General features: G+C 51.5%; 1 protein-coding gene across 7 annotated transcripts in view; it reads left to right on the forward strand.

Annotated features, from left to right (window-relative positions):
• ABLIM2 (actin binding LIM protein family member 2) overlaps positions 1 to 14,530 on the forward strand; it is a 190,775-nt gene that overhangs the window by 132,831 nt on the left and 43,414 nt on the right. For 4 of the 7 annotated variants that reach the window (XR_008524318.2, XM_024246401.3, XM_054553664.2 and 1 more), the window contains 3 exons: positions 3,385 to 3,486; positions 4,016 to 4,069; positions 14,353 to 14,405. Coding sequence is in view for 6 of the 7 variants with exons in the window: in XM_024246401.3 (XP_024102169.2) it covers positions 3,385 to 3,486; positions 4,016 to 4,069; positions 14,353 to 14,405 (209 nt within the window). In the remaining variant the exon portion in view is untranslated. The remainder of the gene's footprint in view (positions 1 to 3,384; positions 3,487 to 4,015; positions 4,070 to 14,352; positions 14,406 to 14,530) is intronic. The other 3 variants (XM_024246408.3, XM_054553669.2, XM_054553670.2) reach the window with 1 other exon arrangement.

Raw genomic sequence — 14,530 nt, forward strand, 5'->3', positions numbered from 1 at the left:
TCTACATAAATGTTGAGGAAACAAATAAATGGAGAGAAAGCGAGATCTCCCACACAGAGGAATTCCAAATAACGTGAGCAGATGCCTCATCCTCCAGGAGGGGGTCGTAACTTCCACTCCTGCCATGTGGACAAGCGTGGGCTACACAGAGTGGCTCCTTCCCGAGAGCGCCACGTGGGAGGGGAGAGAAGGAGCAAGTCCACTGTGGAGTGGGCCACCATGGCTGACGAGCATGACCCGGTCAGCAAGGCCGCCACGGCCAGTGATCCGCTCTGCTGACAGCAGGTGCCCTTGATAGGACGCAGTAAGGACACTTCACCTCGTGGGCTTCCTTCCCAACCCCATAAGCCCAGTATCTCCATGAGAAAACATCAGGCAAAAACCCTCAGCAGCCCTCCTCACAACTGCCAGAGTCCTCAGACACAAGGAACGTCTGCAAAAGGTCGCAGCCGAGAGGAGCCTCGGGAGACGTGCTGACCAAACGTCATGTTTCCTGGGTGGGATCCTGGAGCAGAAGAACATCAGGTGACACCTGGGGAAACCCGAATCCCATGTGGCATGCAGGTGGCACCAATCTGTGGGCATGCCCTAGTGATGGGAGAGGGGACGGCAGGGACGCGGGCCAGGAGGGTGCAGGAGCCCCCTGGACTACCTGAAGCTGTTCCTAATGAAACATTTACTGAGATTTTAAAAAGATGGAAGAGGAGAGGAGGAGAGGGAGGAAGAGGAAAAAGTAGAGAAGAAAGAGGAGGAGGAGGAGGAAGAGGAAAAAGTGGAGGAAGAAGAGGAGGAGAAGGAAGACTTTTCGAAAGGGCTGAAGCTGCTCCTCTCCTAACAGGCAGCATCCCAGGTTAAAGGATGCTGAAGCATCCCCGTCTGTAGCATATCAGAAGCCCCCTGGGATGTGAGCCTAGCAGCACAGTGCTCCAGGTGGAAGCTGGCGATGCATTTTGTTCCAACGAATCCTCACAGGGAGCAGCCAGGCATGAGTGCAGAGGAGGGAGAGGTCCTTGTAGACTGTCCTCCCAGAAGGCTGAGCAGAGGAGGCAGAGCCTGAACCTGGACCCTGGAAGGGTCCGGACAGGTGGGAAGCCCTGGAGAGGACACTCATCGAGGGGTGGGGTGCTGGGAGGGAGGGTCCGAGGTGGCAGGACTTGGGCTGGTGTTAGAGGGCCCCGGGGGGCTGGAGTGAGGTGGCCCACCATGGCTGTGTCCCCAGCTTCCCTGCGGCCTCAGGCCCCTCCAAGTATCTGATGAAAGCTGATGAGTCTCTGGACCCTCCTCAAATAGACATGCACATGTGTCCAGACTCTGGTTTGAAACTTCAGGGGATGCTGCCCTGTGGCTGGGAACCAGGGAGGGACAGGTACACTGTGATGTGTTAGATCCTTGGCCCACTGAGTGTGGGCTGAGGCAGATCAGGGGCCATGATTTCAGATAGGAAGAAACAAGCCCTTCCGGGCCTCCCAGGTCCACGGGCTGTGCTAAGAGCACACACAGCTTAGAGATGGTGCCTGAAGCAAACCATCTTCCTCTGTTCAGAGTTCGTGTGGGTGCAGTTTTTAAAACCCGCCCTGTTTTGCTGCCACTGAGGATGGGTCTAGCACAGCCGTAGTCAGTAAGTAGGAGGGATCTGCGGTGTCCTTTCCTGGCACGTGAGTCCAGTCTCCCTGCTCTGAGGCCCCTGCCACCACCAGCAGGTGCAGGAGTCCACCATGGAGTATCCTGATGAGCGTGACCTGACTGGCAAGGGTGCCATGGCCAGCAAGGGCACCTGTAGAGCCAACTGAGGCTCTAGAAGGTTCCATGCTGTTCTGGAGGGAGGTTGCTAAGGGAAGGGCAGTTATCTGACACTCCATCAGCATTGACAGGCAAAATCAGCACCCATGTCCAAGCACAAGAAAATGCTCAAAGTTAGAGCCTGCAGTGCCTTCTATGGCATCAGCCTGGCTGGGGCCACCCTGCTCCTAGATGACCTCCCGCTGCATGCAGCCCACCACCAGGCAAGAGCCCCTCTCTGGGCCAGCGTCTGTTGAGCCCTCCTCACGAGTCCACTGTGGGGTCCCTGGCCAGTCCACCTTCAGGCCCAGCACATCACTCACCCACCGCAGAAGTTCTGTTTCTGTTTCATTTCGATGTCACTGCAGGGTCCTGCTGCTCTGAAAGGCTGTGCAGCTTGAGGGAACGTTCTCAGGTGAAGAGCGCCTTTCCCCTTGCAGCCCGTTGCCTAGTGCTGAGCGGGCTTCCTGGGGCTGGCAGGAGGGAGGAACGGGGCCTTGGGAGTGTCTTCTGCAGCGAGCGTACACCTTCTCTCATCACAAGCGTTCAATACCCCGCATCTGTCTGTCACCTCATTCCCCAAACAGGTGTGGGGGGAGGGGCGTCACCCGGGTCACCTCGGCCCTCTGGATGAGTGACTTGATAATCCAACCTTGTTTGCAAAACAGAATTATAGTTCCAGGTGAGCTCAGCAATTGAAGCAGGGTCAGAGGATGCTTTCCATTTAATCTGCCAAAAAACAGTTGTATTTAAGAATGTGGCCAGGGCGCGATGGCTCACGTCTGTAATCCCAGCACCTTGGGAGGTAGAGGTGGGCGGATTGCTTGAGCCCAGGAGTTCAAGACCAGCCAGGGCAACATGGCAAAACCCCATCTTTACAAAATTAAAAAAATTAGCCAGGCGTGGTGGTGCACACCTGTGGTCCCAGCGACTCGGGAGACCAAGGTGGGAAGATGGCTTGAGCCCAGGAGGTGAAGCCTGCACCCTGCAGAGCCGTGATTGTGCCACTGCATTCCAGCCTGGGTGATAGAGTGAGACCATGTCCCCCCAAAAAAAAAAAAAGGAATGTGGTAATGGATGGATACTCTTCTTTTCTTGTCTTCTGCAGCTGGCAAAATTTTACTCAATGGCTTTTAAGGATAATTTTGATCATTTTAGTGCTTTAATCCTATTCTGAGCGGCTAATTTGTAGATTCGCAAGGAAAATAGCATGTTTATATACAAGGTTAATTAGGAAGAGGGGCCTTTGTTTTGGCGAATTTGCGGTTGGCTGGATTCAAACACCAGCCAGGACGCAGAGGCGCAGATGGAGTGAACCCCCTAAGGTGTTCTTAGCTCACCGCCCAGCCCTGTGCCCTCAGCAGTGTCGCTCCTCTGCCTTGGGACCCTGGACAGACTTCAACTCAGGGTTGGATTAGCAAGTCCTTGGACACAGTCTGGGAATGTGGATGAGGCCCACACTCCTTCCCCTGGGCAGGGGATCTGGGCTGCTCCACCAGACAGGAGAGATGGGGCTCACTGCGAGTAAGCTTTTCATGCTTGAAATATTCTACTTTGCTTTCCCGTTTCCCCTTCTATCTGCTGCCTTTGCCCTTCCGTCTGGAGGCAGTGAAAGTGGCCGGAGCACCCCCAGCCTCTCCGTGCTCTCTGACAGCAAGCCGCCCCCCTCCACCTACCAGCAGGCACCTCGCCACTTCCACGTCCCAGGTAGGCTCCGGGACACGCTGGCTGGGCTCCTCACACCGAAACTGTCCACACCGAAACTGGCCACACCCAAACTGTCAGCTTGCCTTGACTCAGCAGGTGCCAGACGACACTCCAGGCTCCTCCACTGCTCCCCAGACGCTGAGATTCTTTAAAACCATCAGACGGGTTTTCACAACCCCAAACCGATGTGTGTTTGAGTTTCTTCCAAAGTCCCACAAACGGCAGGGAGATACACTTGTCCTCCTAGGAATGGGGTGAAGGAAAAGGGCTGTCTGAGCTGGCTGCACTTCCTGGGGGGCCACAAGGTTCCTGGCTGCTGCCCCATCTCCTGCAGATGAGGGTGGCATCTGGAGTCAGGGAGGCTTGATCTGGGGCCTGGGTGTCTGTCGCTCGCTGGGTGCCAGTTCCTGCCTGATGATTCTAAATCTGGGTGAGTGCTTGTTGCTTACAAAAAGCTGTAGAACAGAAACCATCACAACTTGCTGCTTACCCTCCTGTTCTCTCCTTTTTTTTCTTTCTTCTTCCCCAGACACTGGCGTAAAAGATAACATCTATAGGAAACCCCCTATCTACAGACAGCATGGTACGGTTGGATTCCTCCCGCTGTGGTTTGCCCCGCATGCCTGTCAATACCCATCTGCTTCTCAATGCATCCTTTTGTTGTGTTCTGATAAATGCAGTGAAGGCACCACCAAGGCCCTTAGCAGTCTGCCTATTAAATGCAAATTCACTAGCAGCCTCCCAAGAGTCCTCTTCTTACAAATTAAGATGAAGGGTATGTCTGAGTAAGGACACTTCTGAGTGTTATGACGCCGAGGCTAATGCACATCAGCCAGGGCTTGGGATGGGGGTTTATAGCCAAGAGCCTGGTGGTGGCGCCTTCAATAATGCAGCCAGAGTGACTTTAGCCAAGATGGTGAGGGACAGAGGCTTCTAGAACCACAATCTGATCCAGGCCTGATCTTTGGAATATAGAACAAACTTGAATCAGTCGTTTATTCCTCAGGGAGACTTTAGTCTTGAGTTTTGAGAATTTCTGATGATGGGATGGGTGACCTTGCCTTCAGTTACAGAGATTTCTTGCATAAGCAAATAGGGACTGACGCCCAGCTCTGCTGCACGTGAACCTGCCTGGGAGGTGCGCAGGGAGCAGCTTGCTTGGGCCATGGAGCAGGAATCAGGGCCACGTGGTCTCCCCTCTTTTTCCTCCTGGGATTTCTGGGTGATTGACAGCAGGTTGCTTCACCATCCTGAGCCTCGGTTTACTCATCTGCAAAACAGGACCAATCCCCTCCACCCCGCCCTTTCCACAGGCTGACCGTGGGAACTTCATGGGATACCGAATACAGGAAGCGCATTCTAAACTGTAAAGTGCTGTGCACATGATGGGAATTGTTATCAAGTCACTAGCGATGGGAAAAGGCATTTGCATATTAAACGTTCTTGTCCAGATGTACCTAAAGCAAACAGCCACATCCCACATTGACAACTGGATGGACACTTTTAGACGTATACAAACTTTTAAAATACTTTCTCCATCATGGCAATAGGTCCTGTACTTTGTGCATTTTTTTCCTCTTCCCAAGAAGGAAAAAAGTGAATGAAATCTCTCGAGTTTCCAGAAATGATGACTTCTACCATTGCCTTTCCACCAGAGAAGCGTAGAGCATGAACCTCCAAGAGGGATCAGAGCGGGATGGGCTAGATAGACTCTAGGGCCCTTAGAAATTTTCCAGACCAGTTCCCTTGGGTTACAAGTGGGGAAACTGAGGCCTGGCCAAAAGAAGGAGCAGCCACGGTAAGTGACTGGCTTTCCATCATGGCACCCGGCCTGAGCAGCCTGCCTGGAGGGCTGTGTATTTTGTGCTGGTGGGGCTGCAAGATTGGGATTGACCACCTTAGCCTTTTATTAACCCCCCATTTTGTCTCAGATTGGTGCCTTAAAATGTGTGATTAACACGTGCAGGACAGGAGGGGGTCTGCCCCTTAGAAAGGGGAAGAGAGCAAACCGGGTTATGAAATTGCTCATTGTCATCCAACAGACCCAGATCTAAGACAAAGAACTTCGACCTCAGTCCTTTAACTGAACCATCCAGTGGAGAGATTAGATTTTACTGTCTCCAGTGATCATCTTTGTGCATTTTTTTTTTTTTTTTTTTGAGACGGAGTGTCGCTCTGTCACCAGGCTGGAGTGCAGTGGTGCGATCTTGGCTCACTGCAACCTCCGCCTCTCGGCTTCAAGCAACTCTCCTGCCTCAGCTTCCCAAGTACCTGGGACTACAGGAGCACACCATTGTGCCAGCTAATTTTTTTGTATTTTTAGTAAAGGTGGGGTTTCACCATGTTGGCCAGGATGGTCTCAATCTTTTGACCTTGTGGTCCACCCACTTTAGCCTCCCAAAGTGCTAGCATTATAGGGGTGAGCCACTGCACCTGGCCATCTTTGTGTATTTTTAAAAATCTGGCTATACATGATTCTCCTATCCAAAGGCAAGTTAATTCCTATTTGATTAAACCCTGAGCAAGGACCAAAATTCTTTTATCATTCCAAAATTTTGCTGTAAGCCGGGTGTGGTGGCTCACATCTGTAATCCTAGCACTTTGGGAAGCACAGGCGGGCGGATTGCGTGAGCTCAGGAGTTTGAGACCAGCCTGGGCAACACAGTGAAACCCCATCTCTACTAAAATACAAAAAAAAATAGCCAGGTATGGCAGTGTGCATCTGTAGTCCCAGCTACTCGGGAGGCTGAGGCAGGAGTTTGGCTTGAACCCAGGAGACGGAGGTTGCAGTGAGCTGAGATTGCGCCACTGCACTCCAGCCTGGGTGACAGAGTGAGGGTCTCTCTGAAAAAAAAAAAAAAATTAATAAAAATAAAAAATGAAAAAGGAATTAGGAACACAAGACAGGCAAGAATAGAGCACCTCCCTGGACGGTCAGGAATGGACATGAAGCAGGGCTAGTTGTGTGAGGGCCTGGGAGGAGGCGGCACAGGGGGCCTCCCACCCGCCAGCGTGTCATCTGCTCAAGGGCTGAACGTCGAGGAAGTTTAATAGATTAGGAGTAAGTGTGGGCATTTTTGTGTTTCCACACACCATCTAGGGTCACTCATGGTATTAAACCCAGTTACTTTTAGGAGTGTCGACCTAAAAAACAAGCAGGAGAAAAGTATCTCCAAATATGTTGAATGTACTGAGGAATTAGAAAAGAGGATTCTAATCTGAGATGCATGGCTGTGGCAAGCCATATATGCGCCCAAAGAGGAGAGGGTAAAGGGAAGTTCTTCTTAGCAAAAGCATTTCACATAGGCTGCCTAGAAACAGAGTTCATCAGCAGCAGAGGCTCGAGGCCGGAGCTGGCGTCCGTTCATTGGTGGAGACACCATCACTGGGCAGGTGTTCTGTGGAGAGCATCTCATCTCAGTTGCTGCAGTCCTTGAGAAGGAATTTCTGGTGAGGTTATTGTGGAAAGTCCTCGAGACAGCCTTTATCTCCAGCACGCAGGCAGGAGCTGTCCTGCCTCATGCCTTCCTCTAGCTTGTCTGGTCTGAGAAAAAGTGATTTCTTCCTGGGACCTGCAACCCTCCCAGGAGGCAGACCCAGTGCAAACCACAGCCCCTGGCTTCCAGCTACATTGTGGGGAGCTTCCTTTCTCAGAGTCTGTCTCCCCTGGAAAATGGGACTCAAGGCCATATAGCTCGTGGGGCTTTGAGGCTGTTTCAGGGAGATGACACACAACACTTGGCACTGGGCAGGGAACTTCTGTTGATCAGTCCCCTCAGGGGAGGGAAGCTGTGCGCAGTTTAAAATGAATTCATGACCAGCCAGGCGCAGTGGCTCACGCCTGTAATCCCAGCACTTTGGGAGGCCAAGGCAGGTGGATCACCTGAGGTCAGGAGTTTGAGACCAGCCTGGCCAACATGTCAAAACCCCATCTCTACTAAAAATACCAAAATTAGCGTGGCATGGTGATGCATGCCTGTAATCCCAGCTACTTGGGAGGCTGAGGCAGGAGAATCGCTTGAACCCGGGAGGCAGAGGTTGCAGTAAGCTAAGATCATACCACTGCACTCCAGCCTGGGCGACAGAGTGAGACTCCATCTCAAAAAAAAAAAAAAAAAAAAAAAAAAAAAAGAAAGAAATCACCTCTTAGACAGGAATAGTAGCTTACGATCGTCACATATCTGATTTGAATTTATAAAATGAGAAAGTGTGGTGGTTTTATCATCTATTTGCTATATAAAATTTAGGAAAATATGCATAAAAGATGAAAAATTCAAAAATAAAAATAAATAAATAAAAGGAATTCATGAGGGAAAAATAATGGCTTCCCAACATTTCCCAGTAAGTTCGACTCTCCAGATGCAGGGGCAGTCCTCATAGTTCACCAGATTTGCTGTTTCATTTCTAAGCAAACATGAGCCACCAGATGGCAATGCAGCTCTCTCCTCACCCCCCAACACACACCTCCCGCCACTTGCCCGGCAGGTGGGGGCTGTCACTCCTGCCCACCCAAAGCCGACAGTGGAAGTGACCCCACAGGGGCACGCGTTGTTCCCTGTGTCTTTGTGCCCTGGTTTAAAGCAGGAATAAATCAATCCTTGCTGTGTCTCTGGGATTCCAGATTCTAGTGGGGTTGAGTTTCATTTTGGTTTTGGGTCCTTTTTGACCCCAAAGGGTGGAGTCTCGTTTTGGTTTGGGGACCGGCGGGATGGGGAGGAAAGGCAGGCTGTGTCCGGAGTGCAGATTGCACTGGGAAGCCCCCGCTGAGGCTCCCCAGGGGAGCCGGGGAGTAGGAACTCAGCCTCTCCCTAGAGGGTTCCTCATGGCCGATGCATTTCGGGGCTCAGATGGAACTGTCTGTGTGATACAAAAGACACGATAACCTCTCCTTCTGCAGTGCGGTGAATGCAGAGAGGCCGTCCTAGAAAGGTGGAAGACGAGCTGGGCGCGGTGGCTCACGCCTGTAATCCCAGCTACTGGGGAGGCTGAAGTATGAGAATCGCTTGAACCTGGGAGGCGGAGGTTGCAGTGAGCTGAGATAGGCCATTGCACTCCAACCTGGGTGACAGAACGAGACTCTGTCAAAAAAAAAAAAAAAAAAGAAAGGAAGGAAGGAAGGAAGAAAAGTGGAAGAGAGGGAGGCCGGAAGGAGAGAGGGAGGGAGGCAAAGGCGCTGGCTGGGGCCGAGACTCCAGGCCCATTTTCCTTGTCCTCTGGAGTCTTTTTCCATCCTGACATCAACCAGGGAGCAGAGGTTCTTATTCTGACTCAAGAGAGGAGAAATCCCAGCATAGAGGGATTTAAGTGACTTTTTCATTAATTTGTCCAAGGGATGTTTTTCAAGCACCCACCCCACTATGTGCTAGGCTTGTCCCAGTGCTGGGGATACATGGGTGACCCTGCATTCCCCCGATCCTGTGGAGCTGAGATTCTAGCGGATTTGCCCACGGCCAGACAGGTGAGAGGCTCAGCAAGGTTTCTAGTTTCCAACGCCCATGCTTTGGGCCCTGCCCACACACTCACTCACTCACATACACACACACATTCTCTCCCTCCCTCTGCCTCTCTCTCTCCCTCTCAATGTCATTCCAATTCAATGTGAATTGTAGAGATAGAGATTATTCAGAGAAGAACAGAAAAAAATCCTGTTGATGAGTCAACTCCTTAGAGGCTAAGTCTGGGAGACATAGGAGGGGACAAATCCTCAAAACCTCCTGCACAGCTATTCGAAGTCCCAGGAGTGGAGAGGACGTCTCTCTCTGGCCTAAGGGATGAAGCCCCGGGCACCTTCCCCAGTCCCCAGTTGCTATCAGCTCCTTGCTTTGACAGAGAGAGCACCTGCCAGGGTGCCGGTCCTGGCTCCTGGCTGCCAGAGTCCCAGACTTGCCTCAGGCTCTTGCAGTCTCAGGAATGATTCTGCACTGGAGGCAGAGAAAACTGGTGAGGAGCATGGCAGAGACCACTTGCTGGCTGCAGAGCCTTGGCTGGCACCCCTGGCACAGTGGTGGAACAGCCCCCACACCTCTGCTGGCCCCCTGGACATGGGCAAGAGATCCTTGGAGGTTAGAGCTGTCGGTGTGTTGATGCCACCAAAGAGGGAGCTGGTAGGGCCCTCCCTTGGAAACACAGGGCCCCTGTGCCATGTCCATCTCACTCACTTCCTCCGTGCACCTGAGGCTGCAGGTTGGCACATCGGTCACCGAAGGGAGTGCAGAGACTCATCAGATGTGGCCCTTTCCCTGGAAGCATCTCTCTTCAGCTGCTCCGTGGGAAAGTGGATTTGTACAAGTCACAGGAAGCAAAGTCGGTGGCGATGCAGCCCTGAGTCTGAAAATTTACACATCTGACGTGGAGGACAAAGTAGCTCCAGCTCTGGCTTCAGGGTCAGACAGACAAGGTTCCAATCACCAGCTATGTGACCTTAGACTCTGGACCTCGGTCTCCTCATCTGTAAATGAGGTTAATAGCATCTATTACTATCTGTTAACATGCTTTACAAATGTTTACCCAAGAGCTGGGCGCATTGACTCACACCTGTAATCCCAGCACTTTGTGAGGCTGAGGCAGGTGGATCATTTGAGGTCAGGAGTTCAAGACCAGCCTGACCAACATGGTGAAACCCTGTCTCAACTAAAAATGCAAAAAATTAGCCGGGCATGGTGGCGGTCACGTGTAATCCCAGCTACTCGGGGGGCTGAAGCAGGAGAATTGCTTGAATCTGGGAGGCAGAGGTTGCAGTGAGCCGAGATTGCACCATTGCACTCCAGCCTGGGCAACAGAGTGAGAATCCATCTCAAAAAAAAAAAAAGGAAAAATGTTTATCCAGACCACAATACAGTGCTTATCTGGTGAGTAGGTATTCAGTAAGTGTTTATCACATGCATGTTCTCAGGGAAGTGTCTCTGTGTTGACTTTGCTCCTCCCTTCAAAGCTCTTGTTATGTATAGAAACCTTCTCATCCACCTCTGCCTCGACTTCACTGGCATGTGAGCTTCTGAAAGACCAGGGGCATGTCTGAGTTTTTTCTGCATCCCCCATTCTTAAGACAGTACAGTGCACAGTAGGCACTCAGCACAGGGAGATGGGGATAAAGGTTGAGGGGCTAAGGGTGAACAGAGGGTAGATGGACTGATCGATGGATTAAGGGCTACATGGATGAATGGATGCATCAGTGTGCAAAGAAATGAAGTGGACAAAGAGAGGAATGGATGAATGGATGGGTGGGTGAGTGGGTAGATGGATGCGTGAGTGTGGGTGGGTGGGTGGATGGATGGATGGATGGACGAGTAGGTGAGTGAGTAGATAAGTGGAAGCTGGATGAATAAATATCAAAATAAGTGAAGGCACAAGTGGATGGATAGATGGATGGATGGGTGGTGGGTGGATGGATGGGTAGATGGATGGTTGGGTGGCTGGCTCGATGGATGGGTGAAGAATGGGTGGATGGATGAGCAGTGGATAGATGGGTGAGTGGGTAGATGGGTGGATGGGTGGGTGGGTAGATGGATGGATGGATGGATGAGTGAAGGATGGATGGATCAATGGGTAAATGGACAAATGGGTGGGCTGATGGGTAGGCGGGTGGATGAATGTATGAATGGACAGATGGATGTATAGGTGGGTGGATGGGTAGATGGACAGATGGGTAGATAGATGAATAGATGAGTGGATGGGTGGGTGGGTGGGTGGATGGATGGATGGGTGAAGGATGGGTGGATGGATGGTTAGATGGATGGGTGGTGGGTGGATGGAACGGTGGATGGGTGGATGGCTGGCTGGATGAATGGACAGATGGATGTATAGGCAGGTGGATGGGTAGATGAATGGATGGGTAGTTAGATGAATAGATGGGTGGATGAGTGGTGGATGGATGGATGGATGGGTGGTGGCTGGATGGATGGGTGGTGGCTGGATGGATGGGTGGATGGCTGGCTGGCTGGATGAATGGACAGATAGTTAAAGGAGTGGGTGCATGGATAAGTAGGTAAAAGGGTGAATGAATAAGTATATGGAAAGGAATAAAGCAGTAAGGGATGCACACAGGCTGGCATGGATGTTCAGATATGAATGAATTATAAGATGGGGTTTGGGAAGGAGGAAAGGCAGGCCAGTTCTGTACCCAGAAAAAAAATTTGAGACCTCTTACTTTCATTCAGATGCCTCCAACTAAAGATTTCCCAAGGAATACAGGAAGTAGAAAGCCAGCCTTTCCCAAGAGGGTTCTTCATTGGCAAATGCATTCCAGAACTCAGAAGGAGCTGCCTGTGTGATACAAAAGACATATTAAACTCTCTTTCTGTGATTGTCCTGAGTTGATCTTTTTCTGACATCCCAAAGCAGCATGCTGCAAATTAGCTTCAAAGTTAGCCTCTTGTTTATTCCTAATTTTTCAAACCTGTAAGCTGAGTTTCCTATTATGTTCCAGCATCCATGCAGGTTATCTCATGTGATCCTCACAACGTGGAGGGGTGGGCAACCTTTGCCCATCTTACAGATGAGGAAACAGGCTCAGAGCTGTTATGGAAGCAAGCCACCAATAATCCGAAGTGCCAGTTTCCTATCTTTTCCCACCCAAGCTCCTAGTTCTCAAGAGACTCGGTCGTCTGTTTTGTGGGCTAGCAAATTGGTTTTTAAAAAGCCGTTGGTACAAGTCTGGTTAAACTGTGCACATCTGGAGGAGCTGGCAGTGTTTGCAGAGGAAACTTGCTGAATCTTGGCAGAGCATCCCTCTCTCAGATGGCAGAGGCTGTTTTTGAGACCTGAGATGGCTTTTCAGCCAACCCATCTTCCATGGCCGAGGAAAGTCCCTGAAGCCAGGCTGACCTCTGGGGACCCAGGCCTGAATTCCAAGGGCTGGGATTTCAGGTCCCCAAGGGCCCTTCAGCTGGAGCGACTTAATTGTGCATGCACATGCAGATTATTCCAAGAGTGGTGATCCACTTTCCAGCCTCCTGGCTTTTCAGGAAACGATGCACTTATTTTTGCCAGCCAACTCAGCCCCAGGGCCCTTCTCTGGCTTGGACAATGGCTGTGCTCTTAGAGCTCCAAGTAGCCCCTGGCCTGCCTTCTCCCTGGGACTTGCTGGGCAGCTGCCAAGAGTCATGGCTGATGTATGGCTGCACACTCAAGGGCTCAGCTGCCGGGCGACGGCTGTTGTCTGGGCAACAGGAGAGTCCAGCTGCGGGCATGCGTCCCCCGGAGCTCCCTGCCCCCTCTGCCTCTCCATTAAGCGCTTCTTGAGCAGGCTTGGCGTTGATTTGCCTCTGTGAGTGGGGAGAGCAGGGCTTTGTATTTTCACGCTGAAAATCACTGTCTCTCCGGGAAGAAGGAGAAACAGGTAGCCGTTGAGAGTAACGAGATGTCAGTGTATTCGGAACAGAACTGCTCAGTCTTCAATTTTGGCCTTATCTTGTCAAGGTCCTGTAGCCCAATCCCAAATTTCCAAGCTCTCTGGCCTGGTATCAGTCTTGTCCTTGGTGGTGCAGGAGGCAGGGTACGGCAAAAGACAGACGGGCCCGAGCCCGCCGCCCGCTGCAGGTAAGAAGCCCACCTAGGCGTGTCCTTCCTGAGGCCTGGGTCTTCGTGGCGGGCTGGGGACGGAGACGGGTTTTTGCGTAATTGTTCAGTGCATGGGGTCAGTGTTTCTGTAAGGGATACACAAGGTGTGGGTCTTTACGTACTAAATTGGATGCCGAGAAATGTCAGCATGGCCTTGTGTGATTTATTTGCTCATTCTTGGCTGGAAATGTCAGCCCAGCTGGGTGACAACCCCCTAAAAAAAGGCGAATGGAAAATCCAGATGCCTCGTTGCTCAGCTGCAGATGGTATTCTTGGTAAAGGAACTGTTGCAAATGGACTTTTGCTTGTTCTATTTCACTGAGTCCATTTCTGGTTGCATTCTGTAATTCTGTCATTTTCTGACTGCTCTTCGTGGACGTCTTCCAGTAGCAGAACTCGTCACCATTTTGCAGTTTGCCAGCAGCAGTTAGCCAGGTGGGGCAGACAGGGAAGGACTTTGGACTCAGAAGGCCTGGGCTCATGTCGGCCCCTACCGCCCACTCGCCCGTGACCTTGGGCGAGGTATACCATGTCCCTGAGCCTCAGTCTCCCGATCTGTGAAATGGCGCGAAGCTTCTTCCTGCGGGGATGGGCGGGGTAGTCAGTGGCGTATCCAGAGCCCCTCGCCCAAGTCAGACACGTAGGCCTCCACGACTGAGACCTTGTGTTACGTGGGAGGTTTTTAAAATGCGTGTTCTCAAGAGGCCAAGTGGGCCAGGCGCGGTGGCTGATGCCTGTAATCCCAGCCAGTTTGGGAGGCTGAGGCACGTGGATTACTTGAGATCAAGAGTTCAAGACCAGCCTGGCCAACATGGCAAAACCCCATCTCTTCCAAAACTATACAACTTATCCAGGCATGGTGATGCACACCTGTAATCCCAGCTACCGGGTGGCTGAGGCAGAAGAATCGCTTGAACCCGGGAGGCGGAGGTTGCAGTGAGCCAAGATCACACCACTGCACTCCAGCCTGGGTGACAGAGCGAGACTCCATCTCAAAAAAAAACAAAAAACAAAATCAAAAGGCCAAGTGGCTACATCTGAAAACGTGACTCTACTCTGTGTGGGTGTTTGGCTAGAACTGAAATCAGGCCTCACTTCACACCCCTGCTGCTGATGCTCCCTGGGCCATGATCCCTGGGGGCCTCCTCCAGCTTACCTTGTTCCTTGCCCTTTGAAAGGCACTCATACTACTGACCTTCTCTTTGATTGATTTTTCATTTTTGAGCATAACTGTAACATGGGAAACCATGAGGCAGAAACCCACAATCAATGGTGTGTTGCCTTTACAAATGGATTTTTCCCTTCCAGCTGCCAGGCGATCGGATGGGGAGGATGGAAGCTTCGACCAGGATAGCAGGAAGGTAATGCCAGGGAGCAGATCTGGCTGAGAATAGCCTTGCTCAGAAAGAAATCAGTTTTGTGAGGGCTGCTCCGATGGAGTCTTCGGATCTTCCTCTTACATTCTGTTCCTTAGGGGCCCTGCGAG

Source organism: Pongo abelii, chromosome 3 (genome assembly GCF_028885655.2).
Source record: "Pongo abelii isolate AG06213 chromosome 3, NHGRI_mPonAbe1-v2.0_pri, whole genome shotgun sequence".
Taxonomy (NCBI): Eukaryota; Metazoa; Chordata; class Mammalia; order Primates; family Hominidae; genus Pongo; species Pongo abelii.